This window comes from Oncorhynchus mykiss, chromosome 29, assembly GCF_057628025.1.
Source record: "Oncorhynchus mykiss isolate SJ-2025 chromosome 29, ASM5762802v1, whole genome shotgun sequence".
Taxonomy (NCBI): domain Eukaryota; kingdom Metazoa; phylum Chordata; class Actinopteri; order Salmoniformes; family Salmonidae; genus Oncorhynchus; species Oncorhynchus mykiss.
Genome location: NC_143050.1, coordinates 17322526 through 17341951, shown reverse-complemented (window position 1 = coordinate 17341951; position 19426 = coordinate 17322526). Strand labels below are relative to the sequence as shown.

Here is a 19426-nt window from a genome sequence, read left to right as displayed (position 1 = left end):
AAGAGGTGATGGTGTTATATGACACCACACTACTCCCCTCTGTCACCACAGGGTGATGTAGTGTGTGTGTTGTTGACTGGACCAAGACACAAATTTGATTTAAAGAGTCGACTCGTCTTAAAACCCCAACTCCACGGAAGCAAGGCAGATTGGACACATGCATTGAGGTGTTTAGGCTTTTAGTGTCACGACTTCCGCCGAAGTCGAGGCCTCTCCTTGTTCGGGCGGCGTTCGGCTTTCGACGTCACCGGCCTTCTAGCCACCGCCGATCCACTTTTCATTTTCCATTTGTTTTGTCTTAGTCTTACACACCTGGTTTCACTCACCGAATTACCTGTTTATTATTTAACCCTCTGTTCCCCATGTTTGTTTGTGAGTGATTGTTCTTTGTAAATCGGTCCGTTATTGTGGGCTCGTAATTTTTGCCTTGTATTTTTGTATTTTTGAGTAAAGTATGTTGATTACTAATTTCTGCTGTCCTGCACCTGACTCTCTAAACCAGCTACACACAGGACCCCATTACATGTATCAATACTCCCCAAAGAGGCCCTGCATCACAACACCATTTCTGATTAGTCTGAAAGAGATCAAATCAAATCATATTTTATTTGTCACATGCTTCTTAAACAACAGGTGTAGACTAACAGTGCCTTCTGACTGGCACTTTCCAACAAAGCAGAGAGAAAAATAGAAAAATAATGAACGTGTAGCACAAGGAATAAATACACAATGAGTAACGAAACTTGGCTGTATACACGGGGTACCAGTACAGAGTAAATGTGCAGGGGTACGAGGTAATTGAGGTAGGTACAGTATGTACATATAGGTAGGGGTAAAGTGACTCGGTAACAGGATAGATAATAAGCAGTAGCAGCAACTTATGTGATGAGTCAAAAGAGTTCGCGCAAAGGGGGTCAATGCAGATAGTCTGGGATGACTTTGTCTCAGTTCATTACACACGAGATTCTATGATAACAACTTCACACACACACACACACACTAAACAATCTAAACACAGGTGCTAATCTAAACACAGGTGCTCATAAACACTTCCACCTGCACCTGAAACTCACACCACACACCAGATGCCTCCCATATAAAGAGCCTCTTATCTGGAAGGACATCAGCTCTTTAGAGCTATCCTTTCTCCTTTCTCTCTGGCAGTGGTGTAGATAATGGGCTTTTACCTTCAGAAGCCAACACACACACCCATACACATTCGTCAATAAATCAATCTACAATCCTGCTGTTTCTGCCTCTGGAAATATAACATGGATGGTGTGAAGAGAGGAGCAACACCCACACAGTTCAATCTGTTTGGAGGGGGTTATCAACACCACATTACTTTACAATAGAGATAGTGGAAAGATCCTGTGGCATCATTTTCTCAAAACACAGGGATCAAATCAATTTAGCAGGCAGATTTTTTCTCTCTCCAGATTTGTATTTATAATTTCAATAGGCAGCATATACAGTGCATGGGTGTCTGAATGAATAAAAAACTATTCATCATGGCACAGTAGATTCCCGAAAGTTTTTAAAAAATCAGCTCTGAAAAGGTTTACATCATCCTTTTGTGAGAAATACCCCAAAATGTTGGTCAGTGCCATTGCCATGCTAGGGCGGGTTCAGCTAGGTCGCCTCTAGGACCCAGCAGTGCAGCCGGTCAGGTAGGCTCAGCTCGTAGACTAGAGAGAGGCAGACAAAGGCAGAGAGAGCTCGTGCCGCTATCCTGCAGCATCCACACCCACCCACCTCACTCCAAACGCTCCAGCGCGGGTGAGTACCCGATACTTTTTATATTTTGGTTAAACATAATTAAATGGAGAAAAAATATTATGTCAGTATTTAAATTATGTTTCTGACGGTGAGTTAAGTTGTTGTGTTCAGGAGTATTGCACACTGTGAATGATTGGTAGAATTTTTGTCTATTTAGGCTGTCGGCTATATGAGCAGGTGATTATAGGTGTGCGCGTACCCGTTGGTACAAAACTGTCATGGCTCATCTGTATGTACTGCGCCCACCGCTTTTCTCTGAGGGCATATGGACAACTGATCCGTTTTTTTGTTGCTGAAAGCTAGAGGGGGTACTGAAAAACTTTTGTTGTTATTTAAAAACAAATATGACTTAAAACCAGCTCAGACTGGCTTAGTGTTACTAGATAAGACACAGATCTGCTGTGATGAGGATGTTTGGGGTGATTTGATGCAGGACGCTGACGGGCAGGTCAAAGTTGTTATCTGGGCTGCTGTGGCGCTGATAGCACAGACCCAGCCTCACATCTCTGTCGTGCAGTTAGACATGTCACAGTCACACAATAGAACAGCTCTGCAGTCTGTGTGCTGCACTGTGAGCAGGAAGTAGCCTGCCCTGGTTAGGTAAGCATGGTGAGAACATTTGTATTATTTTACACATATCCATTTATTTGTGATATTCAGGGATTGAATGACATATCTGTTGGGGGGTGTTATGAGTAGTGGTCTGGACCTTATGGGGATAGACATTTTACATACTTAGGGGCCCCTCCTGTAATTTGAGCCCTGATGATTGCAATGCACTGGGGTGAATCATTAGTCTAGTAATAATACTATTATTTGTAGTTGTATCCGTGTGTGATGTAGCACTACAGTAGTTGTAGTGATGGGGGTGTCCCTGTGAGACAATGGGCTGTCCTGAGCGTAGACCATATATAGGTCCTAAGTGACGTCCTAGGGAGAGGGTCAGTGATTTACCTCTCTGTCTATTATATTAGGCGAGCAGATGGGCCCCTGTCTGTCGGGAGGAGTACCACTACCCATAACCCATCCCTCCCTGGTCTGGGACCTACCCCCATCTCAGGACCTGTCATAAAAGCTCAGCCAGACTCAGGGCCAGGGTGTGCGGGGGAGGGGAGATCCCAGACGCGTTAAGCGTGGGGACAATGTGGTCCTCTCTGTTTGTCTTCATGGAGGAGGACACGCGTGATGGGGCTGTGAAGAGACAAGGGGAGGAGGACATATCAATCATAATCAGTATTTCGCCATTAAAAGCTGTGAGTTTCATGACCTTTGGCATTGGGGCGTTGCCAGTCTAACACAATCATTGTTTAAGCAGAAATGAGTTAACAAGCCCCTGTTAAGTCATGGAGTCTACATTTGGTTGCCATTACCCAGCAGTAGAGCCATGTGTGGGCATTGTATGTGGAGCGAGAGTGGGTGATAGCAAGGGTGTGGAGGGGTTGAGGGGTTAGGCTGCATGTCTTTATCTGAAGCCATTGAGGTGTGGTCACTGGTCACAGCCACTAGGTGGGGATTTGACAGGAAGTGGCCAGGCTTTAATTGGTAAAGCTGCTTCAATCCTTGGCCCAGCCCAGGACTGGTCTGTCTGTCTGTCTGTCTGGCACAGATCAGAGCTTTAAATGTCACAGATAGCAGCCTCTAGTCTACACACCCTCACTAGCGGCAGGTTGATGTTTATTGGGACGAGGCAGAACTGAGCAATTTGCACTAGATGGGCCAACTGTAAAGCCAAAATTGGCCAAATTGTAAAAATTAACAAAAAACAAAACATTTGCTTTTTTTCTTAATTTAAGGTTACTGTTAGGCATTGTGGTTATGGTTAAGTTTTAAAATCACATTTTATGACTTTGTGGCTGTGCCAGATGGTGACCACTCTGCAGCGCTGCCTCTTGAACTAGATTCATGCCGAAAAATGTTATCTTGCCCACTAATTAATGGCCAAGATGGACTGAATGTGTTGACATAACAATGTGTGCCAAAGCCCTTTTATTGCTAGTTAAAGCTGTTTTCCAGTTCATTAATGTGTGATTAAGCTTTGTGTGGCCATTAGTAAAACTCCCCCACTGTGTTGATCAACGGTCAGATATAACCTCATCTCCCTCCTCACATGAGGGTCTGTGTGTTGTACGAAGTGGAACCTTCTGGGTAGAGGCATGGTGAACAGCGGCTGTTACAGTGCTACCCTCTGGAGGGGGCTGTTTATTTCAGATAGGGTAGTTCAGTCAAACTGACAAGCCCAGATCTAACACCTAGAAATCCAATAATTGTCCTGAGCACTGGGTTGATGTGCTGTTTTAAAAGTTGATTTAACCACATGGTGCATTGAGGTGTGTTATAAAGTTACCTTACCATGTGACATCTTCACACATGTTTCTCACTCAAGACTCACTCTGTATAAAATTAATTACTGAGTCATTGATCATCTACATATGACGATTGATTGATCAATCAAGGTTCACAAATAGTCTTAAGAATGTGTGGAGTTGATTGTGCGTGATAATCTTGTGTGATAATCTTGTGTATCAGAGTGAAGCAGCAGTTCTGGAAGAGAGTCAGTCCGTCACCAGTGAATCAGAGTTGGGATTCGACCTCTCTTTTCCTAAACAACAGGCCGAGCTTTGCTACATTTCCCCAGAGAGCAGCTCCTCCAGCCTCGTTCTAATACTAACAATGCATTAGGAATTTAGCAAACAAATCTAATTCTCGACAGGATGTGAAAGTGGCCCAGGGGGCTCACAACAAGAACACTATATTTTTGCGGCATGGGTTGGGGTGGATAGTTAAGGCCACTTGAAAAGGGCTTGTCATCAGGCAGAGGCATGTGATGTGAGATGGAGGGGGTGCTGTTATGTTTTTTGGTCCTCTCCAGGAAGGGGATGTGGTCTCTGTGGGGCTCCAGGGCTCAGTGGACTGGGCGGCGGAGGTCAGACTGTCATAAAGGACTCTCATTTATCACACATCATCTGCTCCTGCCTCCTTCAGCCGCCACACCTCCTGCCTACTTCAACACATCACCCTACTGGCCCATATCCTGGGAGTCAGCTTGGGGGGGCGACAGTGACAAATGCTTTGTTTGTGAACAATGGGCGTGAGCTTATTGACGAGTGGTTATTGAAAGACATTTTGGGGCATTTGAGTGAGAGGGGCTATTGATGATGGTTGAACAATATAGGAAAAAGATAGGCCTGGAGCTAAACAGAGCACCATATTGTCCCTAGAGTACTGATATTGTTTTACCTGATAGTTACTGTACTTTGATAAAAGATGACATACCTTGTGACTTGCAGTGTAATATAAGAAGCCACTAGTTCCTGTATCGGATGTGTCTTTTACAGAGAAGCTGTTTGCCTTGTAAACATGGCTACAAATGCAGCCAGACAGCCCAGACTTGAGTGTCAGCACATTCTAGGCAGGTGTAGATGGGGTTTGTCCCACTGCAGCTAACCTCATTCACAAGTCTTGTACAGTACAATATGGCTGCTGTGCCTGTGCTCTAGCACGTGGATACTGCTGTGGTGCAGTGAGTCTTTGTTCTGACATGGAGCAGCTAGCATTCAGCTCTACTGTGCGGTCATCATAACCTCACGTTTCCCATCTCATACAGAGGAATTATATTCACTTTGATTAGATCACACAGAGATGGCTAATGACATTCATTAGAAATGGGGCTTTGTGTGTCGTCGTAGCGAAGCAACCTGCCCCACGACTCTGACGTGTTTCTTTGTCTGCTCTGCAGTCGGCTAGTTTCACTGAAACGCTAGTTCCACTCCTGAATGCTCGGAATCGAAACGTTCGTTGAAACGAACAGACAGACTGCCTGTCTGACCTGGACAGGACTCCAAGCATGTTCCAGGGCACGGCGTTTCAACGATGACCTTCACTGTGCCCTCTGTCCTCCTATGGCGGGGACATTGTTATGATGGTGTGAGATGTGAGACATGGCAGAGAGGGTGACGGCTGCTGGGATCCCATTCACAGTGGCACAGTAATGAGTGCTCTCTGCCCGTTTAGTGGCTAATCTCCTCATTATTCCAAACGGTCTATTTCAAAGTTCCAGTAACGAACTGGGTAGCAGAAAACACGTCTCTGGCCAGTCAGCCAGCCAGTCAGCCAGCCAGTCAGCCAGCCAGTCAGCCAGCCAGTCAGTCCCTCCCACCATGCTTTCTTTTCTTCTGTCTTTTTGCGGAGGGGATAAAACGGTCTGCTTGCGTTTAGAAAGAGCAGATGTTAGTGGAGAGTTTTGGCAGGAGCACGCTGTGCTCTCTAACCCTCGCCTCATCTACAGGCTTTACAGAGACGTCTGGACTACCCAGAAAGAGACCATTCCTGCTAGGCTGCTCAGGCCTTTACACAAGCCATGTTATCTGCCAAAAGACACCAAATAGAAAACCCTTTAAAAAATACATTGAATCATTTTTTAACCTCAACCTTAGTAATTGTTCTTTCAGAGTCTTTGTATGCTATAAGGTTTTAGACCGGCTTCCTTTGTACATTGGATTATGTAAACTTGTGGGTGGATCACTCCATGTACCTTTCCCAGTGGTAGAGGATGAGTAACCACTGAAATGTGTGAATACACCCTCACACATGGTGCTCAGCACCACACATCGATGTAGTGACTATGATACCATGGACTTTACATCAGTGACTAATGCTCCAAATGTTCAGCTCAGCTCTCTGGTCCATGAGCCCTTTTTATGGGATGCTGATTGTACAGTAGATCCAGAACCTCCCCTGCTGCCTGCTCATAGCTCAGACCCCGAGGTGTGGTAGGATTCAGATGGTTCTAGCTTGTTTCTGCCGTTCTTTAAAACAACCCAGGTGGTGAAACATTTTTGTTAGCCTTTCCATGTAAGATATATGGTACTTGCAAATGCACATCCCAAAAATGAGTATATTGTCATGGTTGTAAGGCAAAGGGGAACTGTACAGAGATCAGATACAGAAACCAGAATCACATTAAGCACATATTGCATGCTGGCATTTATTGTCATAAATCTTTACCTGGAGGCAGTTCACAGAGTGGTCACTAGCTGTCACAGCCACAAAATCATCTAATCTGATTTGAAATGTACACCTAACCTTAACCACACTGCTAACCCTAACATTTTTATGAATTCTTACATTATAGACAATTTTGACTTTACAGCTGGCCCATTAGCGTAAATCGCTCAGTTCTGCCTCCAGGACAAGACTCAGGACAATCAATGTCAATCTGTGCACATATCCTGGAGCCAGAGGGAAAGTGTCTCGTTTCCCACCCTGGTCAGACCACAAACAGCAACACTCTCTGATGAGACATTCTTCTCCAAAATATCACACATCCACTTTGCCTTCTTAATAATAGTTCCTTACTGGCCACTCCCTTCCCCTCTCTGAAGAACACAGGCTGAATATATGGTAGATGACAGACAGACGTACAGCCGGAGCAACCTCCGCTCTACAGGAGACCTGTACATCCCATTTAGTGCATACCATGTTTAGTATGTAGTGTATGTTCAGAACTAATGGCCTTAGTTTTAGGGGTCACTGAAGGGTTGTAATGCCTACATAGGGCATGTACTACTGAGTATACAGCAGAGTGATTCTGTTCACCTGACATTAAATACTGATCCCCTGTTCACTCGGGAACATCCTAAACGAGGCTTGTGTTTTTGTTGCTGCGCCGTCATGGCAGAACGTTCTCCAGTTGCTTTCACACACTTCCACACACACAGAAGGGCTGAGGGTTAACACATCTCTGTGTCTGTCTGTGAGTGGGTGGGCTAATCGATAGTGAGGGCTGTAATTGATTGGGCTGGCCTAGCCTCTCTTCATCTGGCAGAAACCATACACACTCTGGAGAGAGGGCATGGGGAGGCGGGGCGTGGGAAGACATGGAGAGACAGGACATGGAGAGACAGGGTATGGAGAGACAGGGTATGGGGAGACATGGAGAGACAGGGTATGGAGAGACAGGGTATGGGGAGACATGGAGTGACAGGGTATGGGGAGACATGGAGTGACAGGGTATGGGGAGACATGGGGAGACATGGTATGGGGAGACGTGGAGAGACAGGGTATGGAGAGACAGGGTATGGGGAGACGTGGAGAGACAGGGTATGGGGAGACGTGGGGAGACAGGGAATGGGGAGACGTGGGGAGACAGGGAATGGGGAGACAGGGAATGGGGAGACGTGGGGAGACAGGGAATGGGGAGACGTGGGGAGACGTGGGGAGACAGGGAATGGGGAGACGTGGGGAGACGTGGGGAGACAGGGAATGGGGAGACATGGGGAGACGTGGGGAGACAGGGAATGGGGAGACATGGGGAGACAGGGAATGGGGAGACATGGGGAGACGTGGGGAGACAGGGAATGGGGAGACGTGGAGAGACAGGGAATGGGGAGACAGGGTATGGAGAGACAGGGTATGGAGAGACAGGGAATGGGGAGACAGGGTATGGAGAGACAGGGAATGGGGAGACAGGGTATGGAGAGACAGGGTATGGAGAGACAGGGTATGGAGAGACAGGGTATGGAGAGACAGGGTATGGGGAGACAGGGTATGGAGAGACAGGGAATGAGGAGACGTGGAGAGACAGGGAATGGGGAGACAGGGAATGGGGAGACGTGGAGAGACAGGGAATGGGGAGACTGGGCATTAGGAGGCAAAGCATGGGGGGGGGGGTGGCTTGGGGTAACGGGTCATGGAAGAAACAGGGCATGGGAGGCTTAGCTTAGTTTACTGCATGTGACCCCCAGCACACCTGTGGTGCATGGTACTCTACTGTATTAGAGGGATAGAGATGGAAAGGAATTCCCACTGCAGGGGAATTTCACAGTAGCTAGATGGTGGAATGTTGAGGGATTCATTTACCACTTTGGTACTCTGTTATTGAATAGCCCTTTTTAGATGTTCATGCCTAAAATACCTTTACCAAGTCTCCTTAGTTGTATACTGTATGAGCATCAGTATAACTCATAGTGTTATGTTTTTCCAATGCTAGACTTCCCAGAGCTCAGCACAACCAGCACCTCTCTACCACGGACCCTCCCTGACATCTGTCACCATGGAGCTGGACTTCGGCCATTTTGATGAGCGCGACAAGCCCCGTACCCCACGGGGTGGTCGCATGAATGGGCTGCCTAGCCCCACCCACAGCGCCCACTGCAGCTTCTACCGCACGCGCACCCTGCAGGCCCTCACCAACGAGAAGAAGGCCAAGAAGGTGAGGTTCTACCGCAACGGAGACCGCTACTTCAAGGGCATCGTGTACGCCGTGGCCGTGGAACGCTTCCGCACCTTCGACGCCCTCTTGGCCGACCTGACGCGCTCGCTCTCCGACCACATCAACCTTCCCCAGGGGGTCCGCTTCATCTTCTCCATCGACGGAACGCGCAAGATCACCACCATGGACGAGCTGGAGGAAGGTGAGCTCACAGGGGGTTGGGTGGTAGGGAGTAGTGGTCATTATGGAGGAAGGTGAGCTCACAGGGGGGTTGGGTGGTAGGGAGTGGGGGTCATTATGGAGGAAGGTGAGCTCACAGGGGGTTGGGTGGTAGGGAGTGGGGGTCATTGGATAAAGGTGAGCTCACGGGGTTGGGTGGTAAGGAGTGGGGGTCATTATGGAGGAAGGTGAGCTCACGGGGTTTGGGTGGTAGGGAGTGGAGGTCATTATGGAGGAAGGTGAGCTCACAGGGGGGTTGGGTGGTAGGGAGTGGGGGTCATTATGGAGGAATTTGAGCTCACAGGGGGTTGGGTGGTAAGGAGTGGGGGTCCTTGTGGAGGAAGGTGAGCTCATGGGGTTGGGTGGTAGGGAGTGGTGGTCATTATGGAGGAAGGTGAGCTCACAGGGAAGTCGGTAGGTAGAGAGTGGGGGTCATTATGGAGAAGGTGAGCTCACAGGGGTTGGGTGGTAGGAAGGGTGGTCATTATGGAGGAAGGTGAGCTCACAGGTTGGTTGGGTGGTAGGGAGTGGGGGTCATTGGAGGAAGGTGAGCTCACAGGTTGGTTGGGTGGTAGGGAGTGGGGGTCATTATGGACGAAGGTGAGCTCACAGGGGTTAAGTGATAGGGAGTGGAGGTCATTATGGAGGAAGGTGAGCTCACAGGGAGGTTGGGTGGTAGGGAGTGGGGGTCCTTGTGGAGGAAGGTGAGCTCACAGGGTTTGTGTGGTAGGAGGTGGGGGTTATTGTGGAGGAAGGTGAGCTCACAGCGGTTGGGTGATAGGGAGTGGGGGTCATTATGGAGGAAGGTGAGCTCACAGGGAAGTCGGTAGGTAGAGAGTGGGGGTCATTATGGAGAAGGTGAGCTCACAGGGAGGTCGGGAGTGGGGGTCATTATGGAGGAAGGTGAGCTCACAGGGGTTGTGTGAAAGGGAATGGAGGAAGGTGAGCTCACGGGGGGTTGGGTGGTAGGGAATGGGGGTCATTGTGGAGGAAGGTGAGCTCACAGGGGGTTTGGGTGGTAGGGAGTGGGGGTTATTGTGGAGGAAGGTGAGCTCACAGCGGTTGGGTGATAGGGAGTGGGGGTCATTATGGAGGAAGGTGAGCTCACAGCGGTTGGGTGATAGGGAGTGGGGGTCATTATGGAGGAAGGTGAGCTCACAGGGGTTGGGTGGTAGGGAGTGGGGATCATTGTGGATAATGGTGAGCTCACAGGGAAGTCGGGTAGTAGGGAGTGGGGATCATTGTGGAGGAAGGTGAGCTCACAGGTTGGTTGGGTGGTAGGGAGTGGGGGTCATTGTGGATAATGGTGAGCTCACAGGGAAGTCGGGTAGTAGGGAGTGGGGGTCATTATGTAGGAAGGTGAGCTCACAGGTTGGTTGGGTGGTAGGGAGTGGGGGTCATTGTGGATAATGGTGAGCTCACAGGCAAGTCGGGTAGTAGGGAGTGGGGGGTTGGGTGCTAGGGAGTAGGGGGGGTTGGGTTCTAGGGAGTAGGGGGGTTTGGTGCTAGGGAGTAGGGGGTCATTGTGTAGGAAGGTGAGCTAGGGAGTGGGGGTCATTGTGGAGGAAGGTGATCTCACATGGGGGGTTGGGTGCTAGGGAGTTGGTCATTGTGGAGGAAGGTGATCTCACATGGGGGGTTGGGTGATAGGGAGTGGGGTCATTATGGAGGAAGGTGATCTCACATGGGGGCTTGGGTGCTAGGAAGTGGGGGTCATTATGGAGGAAGGTGATCTCACATGGGGTGTTGGGTGCTAGGGAGTTAGGGGGGGTTGGGTGCTAGGGAGTAGGGGGGTTGGGTGCTAGGGAGTAGGGGGTCATTGTGTAGGCAGGTGAGCTCACATGGGGGGTTGGGTGCTAGGGAGTGGGGGTCATTGTGGAGGAAGGTGATCTCACATGGGGGGTTGGGTGATAGGGAGTGGGGGTCATTGTGGAGGAAGGTGAGCTCACGGGGTTGGGTGATTGGGAGTGGGGGTCATTATGGAGGAAGGTGATCTCACATGGGGGGTTGGGTGCTAGGGAGTGGGGGTCATTGTGGAGGAAGGTGAGCTCACAGGGGGTTGGGTGATTGTGGAGGAAGGTGATCTCACATGGGGGGGTTGGGTGCTAGGGAGTAGGGGTCATTGTGGAGGAAGGTGATATCACATGGGGGGTTGGGTGCTAGGGAGTAGGGGGTCATTATGGAGGAAGGTGATCTCACATGGGGGGTTGGGTGCTAGGGAGTAGGGGGTTTGGGTGCTAGGGAGTAGGGGGGTTGGTTGCTAGGGAGTAGGGGGTAATGGTGGAGGAAGGTGAGCTCACAGGGGGTTGGGTGATTGGGAGTGGGGGTCTTTATGGAGGAAGGTGATCTCAAATGGGGGGTTGGGTGATAGGGAGTGGGGGTCATTGTGGAGGAAGGTGAGCTCACAGGGGTTGAGTGAAAGGGAATGGAGGAAGGTGAGCTCACGGGGGGTTGGGTGGTAGGGAATGGGGGTCATTGTGGAGGAAGGTGAGCTCACAGGGGGTTTGGGTGGTAGGGAGTGGGGGTTATTGTGGAGGAAGGTGAGCTCACAGCGGTTGGGTGATAGGGAGTGGGGGTCATTATGGAGGAAGGTGAGCTCACAGCGGTTGGGTGATAGGGAGTGGGGGTCATTATGGAGGAAGGTGAGCTCACAGGGGTTGGGTGGTAGGGAGTGGGGATCATTGTGGATAATGGTGAGCTCACAGGGAAGTCGGGTAGTAGGGAGTGGGGATCATTGTGGAGGAAGGTGAGCTCACAGGTTGGTTGGGTGGTAGGGAGTGGGGGTCATTGTGGATAATGGTGAGCTCACAGGGAAGTCGGGTAGTAGGGAGTGGGGGTCATTATGTAGGAAGGTGAGCTCACAGGTTGGTTGGGTGGTAGGGAGTGGGGGTCATTGTGGATAATGGTGAGCTCACAGGCAAGTCGGGTAGTAGGGAGTGGGGGGTTGGGTGCTAGGGAGTAGGGGGGGTTGGGTTCTAGGGAGTAGGGGGGTTTGGTGCTAGGGAGTAGGGGGTCATTGTGTAGGAAGGTGAGCTAGGGAGTGGGGGTCATTGTGGAGGAAGGTGATCTCACATGGGGGGTTGGGTGCTAGGGAGTTGGTCATTGTGGAGGAAGGTGATCTCACATGGGGGGTTGGGTGATAGGGAGTGGGGTCATTATGGAGGAAGGTGATCTCACATGGGGGCTTGGGTGCTAGGAAGTGGGGGTCATTATGGAGGAAGGTGATCTCACATGGGGTGTTGGGTGCTAGGGAGTTAGGGGGGGTTGGGTGCTAGGGAGTAGGGGGGTTGGGTGCTAGGGAGTAGGGGGTCATTGTGTAGGCAGGTGAGCTCACATGGGGGGTTGGGTGCTAGGGAGTGGGGGTCATTGTGGAGGAAGGTGATCTCACATGGGGGGTTGGGTGATAGGGAGTGGGGGTCATTGTGGAGGAAGGTGAGCTCACGGGGTTGGGTGATTGGGAGTGGGGGTCATTATGGAGGAAGGTGATCTCACATGGGGGGTTGGGTGCTAGGGAGTGGGGGTCATTGTGGAGGAAGGTGAGCTCACAGGGGGTTGGGTGATTGTGGAGGAAGGTGATCTCACATGGGGGGGTTGGGTGCTAGGGAGTGGGGGTCATTGTGGAGGAAGGTGATATCACATGGGGGGTTGGGTGCTAGGGAGTAGGGGGTCATTATGGAGGAAGGTGATCTCACATGGGGGGTTGGGTGCTAGGGAGTAGGGGGTTTGGGTGCTAGGGAGTAGGGGGGTTGGTTGCTAGGGAGTAGGGGGTAATGGTGGAGGAAGGTGAGCTCACAGGGGGTTGGGTGATTGGGAGTGGGGGTCTTTATGGAGGAAGGTGATCTCAAATGGGGGGTTGGGTGATAGGGAGTGGGGGTCATTGTGGAGGAAGGTGAGCTCACAGGGGGTTGGATGATCGGGAGTGGCGGTCATTATGGAGGAAGGTGATCTCATATGGGGGTTGGGTGATTGTGGAGGAAGGTGATCTCACATGGGGGGGTTGAGTGCTAGGGAGTGGGGGTCATTGTGGAGGAAGGTGATCTCACATGGGGGGGTTGGGTGATAGGGAGTGGGGGTCATTGTGGAGGAAGGTGATCTCACATGGGGGGGTTGGGTGATAGGGAGTGGGGGTCATTATGGTGGAAGGTGAGCTCACGGGGTTGGGTGGTATGGAGTGGGGGTCAATATGGAGGAAAGTGTGGTCACAGGGGTTGGGTGGTATGGAGTGGGGGTCATTATGGAGGAAGGTGAGCTCACATGGGGGGTTGGGTGCTTGGGAGTGGGGGTCATTATGGAGGAAGGTGATCTCACATGGGGGGTTGGGTGCTTGGGAGTGGGGGTCATTGTGGATAATGGTGAGCTCACAAGGGGTTGGGTGGTAGTGAGTGGGGGTCATTATGGATAAAGGTGTGGTCACGGGGGTTGGGTGGTAAGGAGTGGGGGAGTTTGTGCATAGTTTTCTCCTTGGATGACACCTATCATTCTAAGTTCTGTTAATTTGATTAGGAAAGGTTAAACAGCGGTATTCTGTCATCACCTGTAACATGGGAATAACGAGAGACATGAACGTCTCCTGCTCTGAGATGGAGTCTAGTCTGGCTGTAATCTCTGCATATTAAATATGATCATCTGATGGTTTACAGGGCAATGGAGCAGTGGGACGGTGTGCTATGCTAGTTTACACAGTGTACTCCAGAGACCCTGCCACTCTGCTAAAAGCTGCTACTTGTTGAGCAGCACAAGTACAGTCACTTCAGTCATGCTGTTAAATCTCAGTAATTCATTAGCAGTGATTCGGTCAGCGCCTCAGGAGCCAGCGAGCAGCAGTCTCAGTATGTCTGAAGCAGACCGATGATAGCATCAGAATGTCATCTAGTCATCAACTTTTTCAGCTCTAGACCCAAGTGAGAAATGTACTGTCCTCAAACGACCCAAATTAAGAAATAGTCTGAAATAATACATGTTTACTCATAACTCGCTGGTCTAGACTATGCTGGTTTAACACTTTTCCACCACTGTTCCCACCACTTTACCCCCACTGTTCCACCACTGTTCCCACCACTTTACCTCCACTGTTCCTTCACTGTTCCACCACTTTACCACCACTGTTCCACCACTTTACCACCACTGTTCCCACCACTGTTCCTTCACTGTTCCACTACTTTACCACCACTGTTCCACCACTGTTCCACTACTTTACCACCACTGTTCCTTCACTTTACCACCACTGTTCCTTCACTTTACCACCACTGTTCCTTCATTTTACCACCACTGTTCCTTCACTTTACCACCACTGTTCCTTCACTTTACCACCACTGTTCCTTCACTTTACCCCCACTGTTCCTTCACTTTACCCCCACTGTTCCTTCACTTTACCCCCACTGTTCCTTCACTTTACCCCCACTGTTCCCACCACTTTACCTCCACTGTTCCTCCACTGTTCCTTCACTGTTCCACCACTTTACCACCACTGTTCCCACCACTGTTCCACCACTTTACCACCACTGTTCCTTCACTTTACCACCACTGTTCCTTCACTTTACCCCCACTGTTCCTTCACTTTACCACCACTGTTCCTTCACTTTACCACCACTGTTCCTTCACTTTACCCCCACTGTTCCTTCACTTTACCACCACTGTTCCTTCACTTTACCCCCACTGTTCCTTCACTTTACCCCCACTGTTCCTTCACTTTACCCCCACTGTTCCTTCACTTTACCCCCACTGTTCCCACCACTTTACCTCCACTGTTCCTTCACTGTTCCACCACTTTACCACCACTGTTCCCACCACTGTTCCACCACTTTACCACCACTGTTCCTTCACTTTACCACCACTGTTCCTTCACTTTACCACCACTGTTCCTTCACTTTACCACCACTGTTCCTTCACTTTACCACCACTGTTCCTTCACTTTACCACCACTGTTCCTTCACTTTACCACCACTGTTCCTTCACTTTACCCCCACTGTTCCTTCACTTTACCCCCACTGTTCCTTCACTTTACCCCCACTGTTCCTTCACTTTACCCCCACTGTTCCTTCACTTTACCCCCACTGTTCCTTCACTTTACCCCCACTGTTCCTTCACTTTACCCCCACTGTTCCTTCACTTTACCCCCACTGTTCTTTCACTTTACCCCCACTGTTCTTTCACTTTACCACCACTGTTGCACCACTGTTGCACCACTGTTGCACCACTGTTGCACCACTGTTTCTTCACTGTTCCACCACTGTTCCTTCAATTTACCACCACTGTTCCACCACTTTACCCCCACTGTTCCACCACTTTACCCCCACTGTTCCACCACTTTACCCCCACTGTTCCACCACTTTACCACCACTGTTCCTTCACTGTTCCACCACTTTACCACCATTTTACCACCACTGTACCACCACTTTACCCCCACTGTTCCTTCACTTTACCACCACTGTTCCACCACTTTACCACCACTGTTCCTTCACTGTTCCACCACATTACCACCACTTTACCCCCACTGTTCCTTCACTGTTCCAACACTTTACCACCATTTTACCACCACTGTACCACCACTTTACCACCACTGTTCCTTCACTGTTCCACCACTTTACCACCACTTTACCCCCACTGTTCCACCACTGTTCCTTCACTTTACCACCACTGTTCCTTCACTGTTCCACCATTTTACCACCATTTTACCACCACTTTACCCTCACTGTTCCACCACTTTACCACCACTTTACCACCACTTTACCCCCACTGTTCCACCACTTTACCACCACTTTACCCCCACTGTTCCACCACTGTTCCTTCACTTTACCACCACTGTTCCTTCACTGTTCCACTACTTTACCACCACTTTACCCCCACTGTTCCACCACTTTACCACCACTTTACCCCCACTGTTCCACCACTGTTCCTTCACTTTACCACCACTGTTCCTTCACTGTTCCACTACTTTACCACCACTTTACCCCCACTGTTCCTTCACTGTTCCACCACTGTTCCTTCACTTTACCACCACTTTAGCCCCACTGTTCCTTCACTTTACCACCACTGTTCCCCCACTGTTCCACCACTTTACCACCACTTTACCCCCACTGTTCCACCACTGTTCCTTCACTTTACCACCACTTTAGCCCCACTGTTCCACCACTTTACCCCCACTGTTCCTTCACTGTTCCACTACTTTACCACCACTTTACCACCACTGTTCCCCCACTGTTCCACCACTTTACCACCACTTTACCCCCACTGTTTCTTCACTGTTCCACCACTTTACCACCACTGTTCCTTCACTGTTCCACTACTTTACCTTCACTGTTCCACCACTTTACCACTGCTCTGTTCCGCTGTTGGTGTCCACCACTTTAGTGACTGCTTTAGTGCTCTGTGGGTTGATGGATTGTGATAATGATGCATCCTACTGTCTTCATGATCATCATAGTCAGTAGGGTGGACATGGATAGTGAAACAGTTTTCACAATTATGTCTTCCTCCTCTCATTGATATGCATGGTGTAGTGGTAGTCTGTTGCTTTCGTTGTGTGAAACCGTACACTGTTATTAGAGATTCTCACTGAGGTTTTTATCCGGTCAGTGACTCTCACTGGAATGTACATGTGGAATTCTCTGCTCAGAAGTGGAGGGAGAGAGAGCATTGCAATGAGTGCTTGGCAGGATCCAAAGCCGTAATCGCTGCGTCTGCATCCAGGAATTAGGAAATGGTTCCTAAATGGAGCCTGTTGTCCCAGTGGAACCATCCATCCATCTGCCTGGAGGCTGGAGCACAGGCAGCATTCTGTTTGATGAGCCGACAGACGGGGTCTCGGCCCCTCTCCTTGGCATGATGTAATGTAACGTCTCCTCCCCTCATTAGGGGGACTCCCCCACCTTGATGTGATTGCTGAGTCTCAGACTCGCCATAATTATCCATACGGGAGTCTTACAGCCAGCTCAGCCAATCTCTCTCAGCAGAATATCATGAAGACTGCTGGATGCTCTACACACTGCCCTATCCCACCTGGACAAGAGGAACACCTATGTGAGAATGTTGCTAATTGACTACAGCTCAGCATTCAACACAATAGTCCCCTCCAAGCTTGACACTGCTCAAGGACCTGAGTATGAGCACCTCCCTCTGCAACTGGATCCTGGACTTCCTGACAGGCAGACCTCGGGTGGTGAGGGTAGTCAATAACACCTCAACACAGGGGGGCCTCCCAAGGGTGCTCGGCCCCCTCCTGTACATCTCTTACTCGGTTATATTAATACCCCCCTCAACAGTACTAGTATCTGTTATTCCTTCTTAAGGTTGCAAAGGGAGGTTAAATTAGTGGAAACTATCAAAGTCTACCAGTAAACTAACAGAATTTTGGTAACTTCCAGGGTTTGTTTGGAATTTTATCAAATTACATCTAGTGGCATTTTTGGGCACAGATTGTCACACGTGTCTGTAATTATTTCTGATCTGACCTTAGGAGAAATCAGGACCTGCTTACCTGGATGGAAGTGTTGAGCGTTGCCATTTACACTGTTGCTGGGCAGAATGCCCTACTGTATAGACTCGCTCAATTATAATAGTGAGAGGTAGCAGGCAGTTCCCCACCGTCCTACTACAGAATCTGCTAGATCTGATGAAAGAGAGAGATAAATATATTTTTTCCAGGTGCTGTGAGTAAGCAGTGCACTCTAGGTAGATGCTGTCATAACACTGTTTGAAAAGCTGTTTCTGCTGTCTCTGCACTTTTACACAGGACAGCCACAGTTTCAGATGTAGTGTTATGTGCTAATGTAATTTATTCACTTTCCATTGGAAAAACATCTGTAGAAATATACCTATGATATTGTGTTGGATCTCATGACAAAACATATCATGATTTTGAGCACCACAGGTAGGAAGACTTTAGTAGAAATTCACATTAGTATTTCAGCTAGACATGGAATATTATATTATAACAGTGTTTTGATGCACAAAGAGCTCATTTTAGACTTAACTTATTCATTTGCTTAGGCAAAGGCATGTAAATAATTGTGTGCGTTCTCCAGGGATGAACATGCTATACCGTAGGCTATGTAGCTTTGATCACGTCTCAATGACAGCGCCTTCTCTGTGTGCCGTCTGGAACAAATGCAGAGAATATAATGAGTAGGAAGGAGGTGCCAAGTAGCCTAGCGGTTATGAGCATTGGACCAGCAACCGAAAGGTTGTTGGTTTGAATCCCCTTGCCGACTACGTGACAGATCTGTCGGTGCCCTTGTGCAACACACTTAACCCTATTGGCTCCTGTAAGTTGCTCTGGATAAGAGCATCTAGTAAAATGTAAATGTAGAGTGAGCTCTGTCCATCAACCATGTGACCTGTCACATACACCCACTGACAGGCAGATCTGGGGGAGTTCAGGGCTGACTATGTGGAAGCAAAAGCCCACTGCTTTTCAAAGTAAAGAAAAGTAAAGGTTTGTCAGTTTCATTGCTCCTCTGGTCGTCCTGTCCTCTGGTGTGTCATTGCTCCTCTGGCACCTAGCTAGCTCTCATCACCAGCCTGATGAGTTTTGTCTCCCAGCTCTCGCTCCTGCAGATTCCATCTATCTTTCTCTGGTTTGCTTCCTCTCTGTGACAGGGATCATCAGTCTATCCACTGACTGTCCTGTCTCTTCTCCTCTTCTCTCTCTTCAGCCTCAAAACATTACGCTCGCTTCTCTCCACTTTAGGGTCATGTGGGTTGAATAGTTATACCTAATTTCTAGCCCCTTTCATGTAGCTAGTCTCTCTGTATATCAAATGTATATCCCTGACTCTCTTAACTGGAGGCCAGTATAGATGTCATCCTATCACTGGTCTATAGAGATCACCTATAGCTGGCCCCTGATCCACAGAGACCTGTCCCGTTACTGCTCCTCCTACAGTACACTACATACAAGGTCACAGTAGGACCACCCTCCTCCTACAGGTCACAGTAGGACCACCCTCCTCCTACAGGTCACAGTAGGACCACCCTCCTCCTACAGGTCACAGTAGGACCACCCTCCTCCTGCAGGTCACAGTAGGACCACCCTCCTCCTGCAGGTCACAGTAGGACCACCCTGCTCCTGCAGGTCACAGTAGGACCACCCTGCTCCTGCAGGTCACAGTAGGACCACCCTGCTCCTGCAGGTCACAGTAGGACCACCCTCCTCCTGCAGGTCACAGTAGGACCACCCTCCTCCTGCAGGTCACAGTAGGACCACCCTCCTCCTACAGG

General features: G+C 49.5%; 1 protein-coding gene across 4 annotated transcripts in view; it reads left to right on the top strand.

Moving 5' to 3' along the window:
- Nucleotides 1–1348: 1348 nt before the first annotated feature.
- Nucleotides 1349–19426, top strand: part of LOC110510024 (neuronal migration protein doublecortin) — a 92212-nt gene continuing 74134 nt past the window's right edge. For 3 of the 4 annotated variants that reach the window (XM_036967374.2, XM_036967372.2, XM_090227363.1), the window contains exons 1-2: nt 1349–1779; nt 8768–9191. In XM_036967374.2, coding sequence (XP_036823269.1) covers nt 8831–9191 — 361 coding nt within the window. In that variant the 5' untranslated portion in view covers nt 1349–1779; nt 8768–8830. Of the gene's footprint in view, nt 1780–2068; nt 2088–8767; nt 9192–19426 lie in introns of those variants that run through there. The other variant, XM_036967373.2, reaches the window with a different exon arrangement.